The 13,718-nt window shown below is 32.8% G+C and overlaps 1 protein-coding gene across 1 annotated transcript; it reads left to right on the top strand.

The window, feature by feature from the left end:
* Positions 1–1,588: 1,588 nt before the first annotated feature.
* Positions 1,589–2,527, top strand: LOC105865862 (olfactory receptor 6C75). Its single transcript, XM_012754790.2, has one exon. The coding sequence runs from the start codon at positions 1,589–1,591 to the stop codon at positions 2,525–2,527; it is 939 nt and encodes a 312-aa protein (XP_012610244.1).
* The last annotated feature ends 11,191 nt before the right edge of the window (positions 2,528–13,718 follow it).

Consider the following 13,718-nt stretch of genomic DNA (forward strand, 5'->3'; position numbering starts at 1 on the left):
CTATTTAGCATCCCTCAAGAAGGGAGTAAGCAATGTTACGGAAGTGCTATAGCATTTTGGAAATAAGGCAAGTAAGAGCACTTGCAGTTTATAAAAATAAAATCAGTACTTTTTATAATACTTAAGTACTGTTTTATATATCAGAGAGTAGACTTATGATAGCTAAGTGGTAAAAAAATATATTAAAAAAATACATTTACAATTTTACAAGAGATCACTATAACAGATTAGTAATTAAAACTGGAATGTCTTGCAGTACAAACATTGAAATTGCACTGGGGCTGCTCTCCCACCCATTAAACCTCTCTGTATAACATTAACAGAAACACATTACTTTGGATGACTGAGTTGTCATCGTAGACTATAAAAGTCTGAATGGAGGAGGAGAAAAAGGGTTATTCAAAATAGCAAAACAAAAAAACATATGAAGAGGAAAAAAATAAAAAAAATTTCACAGAGTACTGTAGTATGCTGGCAATAACTTAAGAGTTTTATTTGAAAATGTTTTAATCTCAGAAGTTTTAATTTCTTTTTTCTTATTTTCAGGGAATACACTGAAACATTCAGAAGACAGACTTAAACAGAAATATATGAGAATATAATGAAGAAAATACAGGAACAATGAATATATGAGGTAATAAAACAGTTTTTTAAAAGTATTTTGTTTCTATGTACTATGAAATCATTTTTCTCTAAAAGCAAAAGGTAATACTTTTTAAAGAGTGTGTGTTTTTTCCTAACTTTTGTATTGTATATATTTAAGGTACACAACATAATACTTTGACATGCATATACTTAGTAAAATTACTATAGTCAAGCGAATTATTCTATTCATCACCACCTTTCATAGTTATCTTTATTTGTGGTAAGATCACATGAAATCTCCTTGCTCAAGAAACTTTCATTATACAGTTCAATATTATTAACTGTAGTCCTTGCACAGTACATTAGATCTCTAGATTTATTGATCCAACAGAAGGACATGTTTGTACCCTTTAAAGAGATAGACAGATACGGCCAGGCGAGGTGGCTCATGTCTGTAATCCTAGCACTCTGGGAGGGTGAGGAGGGAGGATTGTTTGAGCTCAGGAGATCAAGACCAGCCTGAGCAACAGTGAGACCTCATCTCTACCAAAAATAGAAAAAATTAGCAGGGCATAGTGGCACATGCCTGTAGTCCCAGCTACTCAGGAGGCTGAGGCAGAAGGATCATTTGAGCCCAGGAGTTTGAGGTTGATGTGAGATAAGCTGACACCATAACACTCTAGCCAGGGTGACAGAGTGAGACTCTGTCTCAAAAAATAAGATAAAATAAAGATATAGATAGATAGATATTAGGATGTATGTATATGAGACATATGGATAGATAGATGCTTAGCTATATGCATGGAATGTTTTTCAGCCTTTTAAAAAAGGAGATACTGCTTCTTTTGTGACATCATAGATGAAATTAGAGGGCATTGCAATAAATGAAATAAGCCAGCATACCAAAAAAATTACCAAATTTCTTTACTGATGTTATAACTTTCTTATTTCTTCACCTATTTTACAGCTTAAATACAGAATACCTTTATAAAGAAAGAAAATAATGAGAAATTCCACAGCAGTAACACACTTTATTCTTCTTGGATTGACAAGTGACCCACAGTGGCAGATTGTACTCTTCGTGTTTCTTCTTGTTACCTACATGCTAAGTGTGACTGGGAACCTGATCATTATCACCCTCACCCTTTCAGATCCCCACCTGCAGACCCCCATGTATTTTTTCCTTAGAAATTTCTCATTCTTAGAAATATCATTCACATCTGTCTGCATTCCCAGATTCCTTGTGACCGTCGTGACAGGAGACAGAGCCATTTCCTATAATGGTTGTGTGGCTCAGCTATTTTTTTTCATCTTCTTGGGGGTAACAGAATTTTATCTTCTGGCTGCCATGTCCTATGACCGTTATGTAGCCATCTGCAAACCTCTTCATTACACAACCATCATTAGCACCAGGGTTTGTATCCTTCTTGTCTTTAGCTCCTGGCTTGCAGGATTCCTGATCATCTTTCCACCAATAATCCTTCTTCTGCAGTTGGATTTCTGTGCCTCCAATATAATTGATCACTTTATCTGTGATTCTTCTCCAATTCTGCAGCTTTCTTGTACAAACACTCACTTTCTAGAACTCATGGCATTTTGTTTAGCTGTGGTAACACTCATGGTCACCTTGACATTAGTTATTCTCTCCTATACAAACATTATCCGGACAATTCTGAGAATTCCTTCTATGAGTCAAAGGAAAAAAGCCTTTTCCACTTGTTCCTCCCATATAATAGTTGTTTCCCTCTCTTATGGTAGTTGCATCTTCATGTACATAAAGCCTTCTGCAAGGGAAAGGGTGACTTTAAGCAAAGGAGTAGCTGTGCTTAATACTTCAGTGGCTCCTCTTTTGAATCCCTTCATATATACACTAAGAAATCAACAAGTGAAACAAGCCTTTAAGAGCATGGTCCAAAGGATAATCTTTTCTTCAAAGAAATGAATGTGATTATGTGCACGATGTACCCCTAAAGAAAGCAAAGCTGAAAGAAAAGCTCTATACCCTTCTCTAAATTAACTCTCTCTAAACACCTCATTTCACTCCTTTAGTTACATATATTTATATATTATCAACACCTCTTTATCTAATTAGGCTAAACCAAGACTTAATTATATTAAGTTATAGAGAAAGTGTTTGATCTCTCATCTGTGTAACTATATTTTAGGTAAATCAATAATCACTAGTGTTTCTCATTTAAAGGCTATATTATGAATTCACCCTTAAAATAGAAAGGGCTATAAATTAAGAAGCTTATTAAAAACTACATTCAAATATAAAATTTATTTTTTAAGAAATATATAAGATATATATCTTAATTAATATCTCTAAAATTCTTTCTTCAGTGTCACCAGAAAAAACATGTTATAAAACTATAAGTATTATCAAAATGCCTGCTTGTATTTATCAATAAATATTGTAGTTAAAATGTGTGAAATCATTAAATAGAAATTTAAGATAAAATGTACAGTCAGAAATACTATCTCTGTTGTTTGAATTAAGGATATGTTAATTTTTATATTAGTTTTCCTTGAAAAGAATAGCAAAGTACAATTGAAATGAAGAAATGGCATTTACCTTATATTTTGCTTGGTAATATTTCCTAAAATATAGATTATTTAACTGAGAAATTTTTCTGTTTCTGCCAATAATATTTTAAAGGTAAAAGCATGATCCATAAAGACAAATTGTTATGCTGACAAGATTAATATTTGTGTTCAAATTCTTTAAATTGATACAAAACTGCCTTTCCTATTAATATGATGAAGTAAATGACAAACTAAGAGTCTAGAATGGTGATATTGCCTCCTTATAAATTGTTTTGCAAATGATGACATATGAATTACTAATGCACTAGTTGTCCTTCATTAGTAAACTTACAATACTATCCTTATCTTTCTATTGTGTCTTTCACATAAGGTTCTACTCCCCTCACCTATATCCAGTAAAATGACTTTTAGAGGTATTTTAGAACTGTAAAAAATGTGTTCAAGCCCAGTTCTTACAGTTAATGAGTCCCCCAACTCCAATGTATCATTAAGAAAATTAATTGTCTTGGGACAATAACTGTGAGTCTGACAAGATACAGGCTAAGTGGATTTGAGCTTCATTTCTTGATTTTCAACTTGGCCTGATATATAGATTAATGTAAAGAGCTTTACATATTTTCTAAGTCCGTGACAGAAATACTTTTTCTCATAGAAGACAGTGTCCTTAAGCACTTACTTGTTTACTACCATTGGGCTTTCATGAAGTGGCTTACATTTTTTTTCAAATAGATTCTAACATAATATTACCACAAAGCAAAAATGAAATGATAATTTTATTTGATTAAGAATATTTTATAGAAACAACTTGTAAAGAAGTGAGACAATGTCAGTTTGCTTTTGTAAGATTATAACAAGTAGCAGAAATGCTAAGTGAAAATTAGGAGTGTGGAAAAACAACATACAAATGTTAACAAAATAAATATAAAATGAGTGTGTGTGTATATATGTATGTGTGTGTGTATGTGGTAAAATTTACATGATAATGAGAGAGAGAGAGGAGGGAGAGGAAGGAAGGGAGTAGGAAGGTGGGAGGCAGAGAGAGAGAAAAGAAGAGAGGGAGTGGAAAATAAGAAAGTAAGGCAAAGTAGACCCTCTGAATCAATAAAAAATATTTGAAGAAGTTGACTGTAAATGATAAATATACATATATGAAAATCGCTATGAATCTTTCCAAGAGTAATATTATGCTTTAAGGTAAAATGTTACTTTGAAGTATTACAAAACAATGAAACTTTGATTGCTAATGTGAGGTTTGGTGAGAAATGTATCAGATATATGTTAGAATGCATGTTTTTAGAGGCTTTCAATAAACTATATTCATTTAATGTTCACAGTGTAGTATATCAAAAAATAATTTCCTTTAACAATAAGGAATATTAAATCTATGTAATGCTCACACAAAATGTATCTCAAAATGTATCTGTCATAACCTTTTTTATTACATGGCATTGTTTGTTCTTGACATCTTTGTCAAAAATCAGCAGTGCCCATCAATTCAAGAATGGATTAATAAAATGTGGTATATGCATACCATGGAGTACTATTCAGCTCTAAGAAACAATGGTGATATAGCACATCTTATATTTTCCTGGTTAGAGCTGGAACCCATATTACTAAGTGAAGTATCCCAAGAATGGAAAAACAAGCACCAGATATATTCTCCAGCAAACTGGTATTAACTGAGTAGCACCTAAGTGGACACATAGGTACTACAGTAATAGAGTATTGGGGAGGGGGGTGGGTATATACATACATAACGAGTGATAGGCGCACCATCTGAGGGATGGTCATGCTGGAGACTCAGACTTGTGGGGGGAGGGGGGGAAGGGCATTTATTGAAACTTTAAAATCTGTACCCCCATAATATGCCGGAAAAAAAAAATCAGTAGGCTATAAATGCATGGATTGATTTCTGTACTCTCTGTTCTATTCCACTGGTCTATACATCTATTTTATGTCAGTACCATAATGTTTTGATTACTCTAGCTTTGTACTATATTTTGGCATTAGGTAACGTGAAGACTCTAGTTCTGTTCTTTTTGCTCAAGTTGCTTTGGTCTTTTGTAATTCCATATTATAAATTCCAATTTATATTCCCATCCATATAAATTTTTTTTAATTTCATGATATTATGGGGGTACAAATATTTTAGTTACATGTTATGACTTTGCTACACCCAAACTATGATTTGAGGTGTGCCCTTCCCCCCTAAAATGCTCACTGTGTCCATTAGTTGTGAGTTCACCCACCTTCAATGCCTCCGACCCACAAAGAATATTACTACTGTGTGAGCACCTTAGTGTTGATCAGTCACTGCCAATTTGATAGCAAGTACATGTAGTGCCTATTCTTCCATTTTTGTGATACTTCACTTCGGAGGATGCGCTCAAGCTCTGCCAAGAAAAATATAAGAGGTGCTAGATCACCATCATTTTTTATAATTGAGTAGTATTCCATTGTATATATATGCCATATTTTATTAATCCACTCATGAATTGATGGGCACTTGGGTTGTTTCCACATCCTTGCAATAGTGAATTGTGCAGCCATAAACATTCGAGTGCAGATGTCTTTATTATAGAATGAATGTTGTTCCTTTGGGTAGATGCCTAATAGTGCTATTGCTGGATCAAATGGTATTTCTATTTTTAGCTCTTTGAAGTATCTCCAAATTCTTTCCCACAGAGTTTGCACTAATTTTCAGTACCACCAGCAGTATAAGAGTGTTCTTGTCTCTCAACACCCTTGCCTGCATTTGTTGCTTTGGGATTTTTTGATAAAAGCCAATCCCACTGGGGTTAGGTGATATCTCATTGTGGTTTTGATTTGCATTTCCCTAATGATTAGAGATGTTGAGCATTTTTTTATATGTTTGCTGGCCATTATTCTGTCTTCTTTTGAAAAGTTTCTGTTCTGTCCTTTGTCCATTTATTGATGAGGTTGTTTGATTTTTTCTTGTTGAAATTTTTTTAGTTCTGGGTAGATTCTTGTTATCAGCCCTTTATCAGATGTGTAGAGAACTTCTATTCAACATAGTGCTGAAAGTCCTTGCTAGAGCAATTAAACAAGAGAGGGGAATTAACGGTGTCCAAATAGGGGAAGAAGAGATCAAACTCTCACTCTTGGCTCATGATATGATATTATATGTAGAAAACCCCAAGGATTCAACCAAGAGCCTCCTGAAATTGATAAATGAATTCAGTAAAGTCCCAGGGTACAATATCTATACACACAAATCAGAGGCATTCTTATATGCCAATAACAGTCAAGCCTAAATTCAAATAAAAAATGGAGCACCTTTTACAATAGCCTCAGAGAAAATTAATTATCTAGTAATATATTTAATGAAAGAGGTGAAAGACATATACATGGAGAACTACGAAACACTAAAAACAGAAATTGTAGAAGATATAAACAGATGGAAAAATCTACCTTGCTCATGGATTGGTAGAATCAACATTCTTAAGATGTCCATACTACCTAAAGTGATCTACAAAATTAATGCAATCCCTATCAAAATACAATCATCATTCTTTATAGATCTAAAAAATAATTCTATGCTTTGTATGGAACCAGAAAAGACCTCATATAACCATAGCAATCTTAAGCAAAAAGAACAATCTGGGGGTATCAATCTACCAGACTTCAAGCTGTACTGTAAGGCTATGGTAACCAAAACAGCATGGGATTGGCACAAGAATAGAGACACAGACCTTTGGAACAGGCCTGAGAATCCAGCGATGAAACCATCCGCATATTGTCATCTAATCTTTAACAAAGCAGACAAAAATATACACTGGGGAAAAGAATCTCTTTTCAATAAATGGTGCTGGGAAAACTGGATAACTATGTGCAGAAGATTGAAACTGGATCCTCACCTCTCACCTCTTACAGAAATCAATTCACAATAGATAACAGACTTAAACCTAAGGCATGAAACTTTAAGAATTATAGAATAAAATGTAGGGAAGACTCTTTCAGACATCGGCTTAGGCAAAGAATTTATGAAGAAGACCCCCAAAGCAATCACAGCAGCAACAAAAATAAATAAATGGGACCTGATCAAATCAAAAAGCTTTTGCACAGCCAAGGACATTATCATTAGAGTGAATAGACAGCCTACAGAATGGGAAAAAATATTAGATTCCATATAAATTTGAGAAGTTTTTTTCTTTGTGAAGAATATCATTGGCATTTGATAGGAATTGTAATGAATCTGTAGATCACTTTGGGTAGTATGAACATTTCAATAATATTAATTCATACAATTCATGAACATCTTTCTTCTATATGAAAACCTTTGTTCTATATATTTGTGTCTTCTTAAACTTCTTTCATCAATATTTATAGTTTTTGATGTAAAGCTCTTTCACTTCCTTAGTTAAATTTATTTCTAAGTATTTTATTTTTAGTAGCTATTATAAGTGAAGTTTCTTTCTTGATTTATTTTGCAGATAGTTCACTATTAGTGTATAGGAACCCTATTGATATTTTTATGTTGTTTTTTTATGTCCATGAATTTGTGTCTGTCATCAATGTTGAAAATTTTTCAGTCATTAATTCTTCGAAAATTTTTTCAGAGCATTTTGTATTAATCTAGTTAGGATTGGGCTCTGTTCCAAATTTGTTGTTGCTATGATTACTCTCAGTCACCACATATTCAAATTGCTATAGTGATACTTGTGTTTATTGTGTGGATTTTTTGCCAGAGGATTTTCTGATTATCTGTCCCCACTTGGCTTGGATCTTCCTGTTTGACTTTGGCTCTTCTCTTTGCACTGTCCACAAAGAGAATTTGTCTTTTACAGCTCTTCTGTCTCTTTATAACTGTTACAACAACTAAATCCTTGTTAGCATTGTGTGAGGTGGAACTGCAGAGATAGGAGGCATTCCCTGATGTTCTAATTAAGCCTTAGTCTTTGGGAAGTAATGTAAACCTCATTCTCCAGGATTTGGACTTCACAAGTGTCTCTGCCTCTTATCCAGATACAGTGCTGGATCTAGCATGTATTTCTGTTTGTTTTCTAGAGGTTCAGATCCTTTCTCCCTAGTCCTCTCTGAAAAACTGCATAGATTTCCATCAATGCCCTCAAGCTGTAGTTTTGTGGCTCCACTCTCTGAAGTTTGAGGCTTTGGTTTTTAATGGAAATATGGGAGATGGATCTTGCCAGAGTTTCATAGGTGGCTGACATTCTTGTCCCACAACAGCTGCCTATAGGCTACATTTTTTGCTGTTTTTCTGTGAAGATTTGGTTTTGTTTCATAAAGGATATAAAGGAATGGATCTGGGAGGAGTTTTTGCAGTGGCTGCTTTTGCCCTGTCTTCCAGCACCATAGAGAGCGCTTTCTCAGACTCCTGCCTGGTTAGTTTCCTGGAGCAAACATCTGGGAGAATCCAAATCCCTCTCTGTTTGCCCCAGATAGCTCCACACTCTTATGCTCGCCCTCATTTAGCAATTTGTTAAATATTTCTGGCTACATGCTCAATCTTATTATAGACTTATATGATGATGAGGTGATTAATGCCAAATAAGCAATTATTTGGGTCCTATTTCTTCCTGCTGGTACCAGCCTCTTTCTAAAATTCAGGTTAGTTATTTTCTCTGAAACCTCAATTCTTTCATGAATTTAGAAAAGTCATTCATTCACAGTTTATAAGCTTTTTATCTTGTCAGAAGTGAGGAACAATGTTTTCTTCATCTGTTTAAAGCTATGCACTAAAAGAGTCCTTTCATTATTTTTTAATCATTCCTAGTCATCTAGGTAGTGTCTCCCAAAGCCACATAATTAAAAATGCTTTTATTTAAGTACAGTGTGCATTCCTTAGTATTTTCTATGTCTGGGGATTTTTTTCCTTTGATTTCCAAAAAAAAAACCTACATATTTATTTAAATTTATTCAATGAAATACATGTGTTTTACTATTGAATCAAGCTTTTCCCTAGGAAAATAACAGAAATAATGAGATAATAGTTTTCAGATAATCTTCTCTTTGTTACAATCATTTTTGGGGTAATAAACTTGTAGCTTAGTTATTAAATTTTACTGTAAATCTGATTCTATAATTTTAGAATATATTTATTAATATTTATTATCCTTAAGTTATTAATTATCAGACTAAACTACTCCCCCTTGTCCTTATGCATGTACATATGCTTGATAAAATTCATTAAACTGTACACGTAATAAAGGTATAACTTATATGATATAATTTGTATCTAATTTAAAATAACTATAATATTAAAAATGGTGAAGAGGCAATTCAATCACATGATCAAGTGCTTGGCTTATAAAAATAGTAATGACATAGTTTATTATGTTATACTTTTTCTTTTATATCTTATATAGTTTTGTGTGCATGTTCAACACTATATTTTCAGATGCTAGAATGACTAATAATAATATATTGAATGAATAAATATACTTATATTTATTGAATCAATAAATACATCAGTCATTTTATGGTGACTTAAAATGATGTAACTTTTTGTTAGATCATTTTCCGAACATAAATATTGTGTTGTTGGATGTTACTTAGCATAAGAATAGACTCAGGACTGATTTATTTTTGTATTTAAGATTAAACTAGGATTGATAATTTCATGCCACATTCCCTATGATTCTTCCTACCAAATATAGACTCATTTTTATTATATGTTTATTTACATCCAATAAAGTATCAAGGATTTGTGCTTTTATTGAGCACCAGAAATAAATTAATTATTTTTAAATCAGTTGAGAAACTGAAAATTGAATAGTTTTACAAATTTAGTATTTTTTTCAATAAACTCATATGGTAAAACACAAAGTAGGGAAACAACCTTTCAGGACTTCACAGATATTACTTCAATTCTTCATTGCCAAAGATAGCATGCATATGTAAAATTATAGATTTATCTGTCAAAAACAGGACTAACTCCCCTAATATTTCTGCTTTTCTTTAAATTCACCTTTGTGAAAATAACTAATATGCTCATAACTTCTTTGTAAAAGAGGCAGTATATCATTTTCACTTGTATAATTTCCCTACTGAAGAGCCTTTACAATTCTGCTGATGCAAGAGTAACATAGACTTGGGCATTTATAATGGACGTGGTAATAAAAAATAAGCCCACAAATTACATATCAGGCCTTTAAATATACAGATTGCTTTATTAGATTTCAAGTTTCAATAAAAGAGGAATTATCAGAAAAAATAGTAACTCAGGAAATTTTAGTTAAAGAGCACAAAATTTACATTGTAGACTATTTACACTCCTGAAAATCTATAGAAAAATATTACAAATGATGGAAAGTGCATGAAAGTTGAAGAAGAGAACGTTAGTGGGAACAATATCAAATGAAATACTTCAGTAAGTTTGGAAGATAAAAAGATGGAGATATGTTAATTGATACAGTTAGGTAGAAGAAGCTAAAGCTAGGCCAAGTGTGGTGGCTCACGCTTGTAAACATTGCACTCTGGGAGGCCAGAGAGGGAGGATTACTTGAGGTCAGGAGTTTGAGACCAACCTGAGCAAGAGTGAGACCTCGTCTCTACAAAAACTACAAACATTAGTTGGGCATGGTGGCTTACACCTGTAGTCCCAGCTTCTCAGGAGGCTGAGGCAGGGGGATCATTTGAGCCCAGAAGTGTGAGGTTGCAATGAACTATGATGATGTCATTGCACTCTAACCCAGGCAATAGAGAGAGATTTACCTCTCCCCCTGAAAAAAAGAAAGAAAGAAGCTGATTAAAATTGTCTTCTGAAGTCTCTATGTCCATAAGTAAAGAACACTTGGGGATAAACACTATATGATGACAACTCTCAGAATCATAAAACACACACACAGGGAAGAGGATCTAACACAAGAATTTTAGAACAACCTCCACTAAATAAATGTAAGGTGAATTTTTAATTATAAAAGAGCTAAATATAAAAAAGAAAGAAGAAAATAAAAATAGTAATCCTCAGTATGAAACCTATGAAGGAATCACTTCAAGAAATTGAGTTTCCCTGAAAATACTAGAAAGACACTTCAAACTTTTCCATCCTTTGTCTCCAGATTCAGAGGAAAAGACATTTTGTTTTGTTGTGTTTTTAATTAACAAATTGAAAGCCTTTTTTTCTGCCCTGATGTGTTCTAATAATGTGAAATAGAGTTATGTTTGAATACATGATCATGCATCTCCAATACATATGGCTATGGTCTGTAAAAGAAAGTATAAAAAGAGTGCATGTATGGTGGACAGTGGTGGTGATTTATTGGATTTTGATAGATACAGCACACACATCACAAGATTTGGAGGAAAAATATTGGGCATATGCCATGTTGATGATTCTATTTTTAATTGATTCCTTTAATTCAGAAGATCAAATAAGTAAGCACAGGGGATAGCAGACTATGTCACACACAAAAAACAGTAACAAATATACTGTCTTACAAGTATACACCTTTAGAAACTTTGCTGTGAGAAAAGAGTAAAGAAAGGAGAAATATAAAGGAAAATGTAATAGAAAACCTATAAAAAATGAGAAGAAAGAAAATGTATGAAAAATAGCTGCCATCCAGCACACTCTTTCTTTTCAAGAAAGAGAGAGGGAGAGAGAGAGGGAGGGAGGGAGGGGGAAGGAAGGAAGGGAGGAGGGAAATAAGATAATAATATAAAAGGAAAAGAAATCAAGAGAAAAAGGGGGAAAGAAGAATGAAAAAGAAAAAGCTATTTCTTGCAAGCTAGCTTTAATTCCTGATACAAATTAAAATCTCCTTAAGTTCTATTGACTACTGAAGGTAGTAAGTCTTTCGCCTGCCTTAGGTGGAATTACTGATCTTTAGCTCTAAAGTAACAGCCTCAACACATCCCTTTCTCTCAAGCTTCCCTTTTACCTCCTTTCCACAGGCTGGCACTCCTCGGTAGGCTAACCTTAAATATACAGCCCACATAGTCCACACAGTTCCTAATTAAAGCCAAACTCTATTATGTGGAGCTTGTATTTTCTAAGGGTACCATCTTATGATTTGGTTCTCTATTCCTGACAACCTATTTTCTCTCACAAAAATATCAAATTTATCAATAAAATAAATTTTAAAAAGAAAATACACACTCAAAGACAAAGGTATTGCTGAAAAATCCCAAATCCAGAAGAGAGTTTGAGATTCTTCAGCAAGTTCAGCACTATTTTAAAAATTATGTATGTATGTGTATATATATACCTACATATATATATATATGATTTTATTCAAAGTAAAATACCAAGCCCTATAAAAAAGCAATCTATAGCAGTAATACTAAAAATAAAACAAGATTATAAGAAAAGGCTTTAAAAAGATAGATAATGTAAGAAAGATCCACAAAGACATAGACAATCTTATAATATTATTATGGAAATAAAAGTCAAATCCATAAAAGAAAATCCATATCTCTGGTGTTGCAGCACATTAAAGCTGTGATTAAGAGGAGAAAAAATTAAAATCTCTCTCAAAATTTAGAACATTTTTAAATGACCAAAATGAGTGTGTAAAACAAATAAGAGAGAGTCAAAAATGTGGAATTTAAATATTACTCCAGGATAGAATATAAGCAGTGCTAAGGTAGAAAAATCACAGATGACTACCCAGAAGAATGGATTATAAAAGTGAGATATAGCTGCAAATATACAGAAAGACAGATGTTAGAGGAGATGGATGTGAAGCAGATGATAGACATAGATATATATGGAAATATGTTATGTTATATCTTATGTTAAACTATGATAAACAACATGTAATAATTAAACACAAAAATTAAAAATAAATATTATTAGACCAAATTTAAAAACATAATTAAAAAGAAATAATGGTAACCTTTATTAAAATAAATAGCATTCCTTATAAACAGAAAACATGTCTTATTGTTTACATTAACAAAAAACATGAAACTATTCAAAATTTCTGACAAAGTATATTAAAGAATGATGTTAAAACATTTCTTTAAATTAAAGATATGAGAATTCTGGACTTGGCATTTAGTTAACAATTATAATTGAGCATCATTCTGTACCAGATCCCATGCTCAGCTTTGACAATAGTGTGTTGAACATATTGCAGCCCCTACTTTCACTGAGCTTACGTTCTATGTGTGAAACAAATAAATAACAAATACTTTTATTACTATAAGCTATAAAGACAAATTAATCCAGATAAAGGAGAAATGACAGAGTTGCTGTCTAAGAAATTAAATTTATACCACTCAAATGCATGGTTTGCTCATTAGATTGTCTAATTTAATATATATGTATATATTCCTTTTTAATAATTGTGTAGAGACACAGAAACTCACACATACTGAGTAAAAGTATCTCTTAATAGAGAGTGGTTTCTTAAGCCTAGAAGAACATTAATGAATATTTACGGCACAGTATGTGGAATAGAAAGGAAGCAGAGGGAGAAAAGAATATGTGTAAAGACATACTAGTAAGAGAAAATATGGCACATTGCAAGATGTGAAACACTTCTGTATGAGTTAGAATATATATTTTGAAAACCCAAACACAGGATTTAGTTGTGTGTCTAGAGTTATACAGAGCCAATCTTCTCTGCCTCTGAGGACGGGTTTTTAAATAGTTTTAA

Source organism: Microcebus murinus, chromosome 10, assembly GCF_040939455.1.
Source record: "Microcebus murinus isolate Inina chromosome 10, M.murinus_Inina_mat1.0, whole genome shotgun sequence".
Taxonomy (NCBI): domain Eukaryota; kingdom Metazoa; phylum Chordata; class Mammalia; order Primates; family Cheirogaleidae; genus Microcebus; species Microcebus murinus.

Coding starts and splice junctions, on each gene's coding strand:
- LOC105865862 (XM_012754790.2), top strand. CDS start 1,589: ATGAGAAATTCCACAGCAGTAACACACTTTATTCTTCTTGGATTGACA.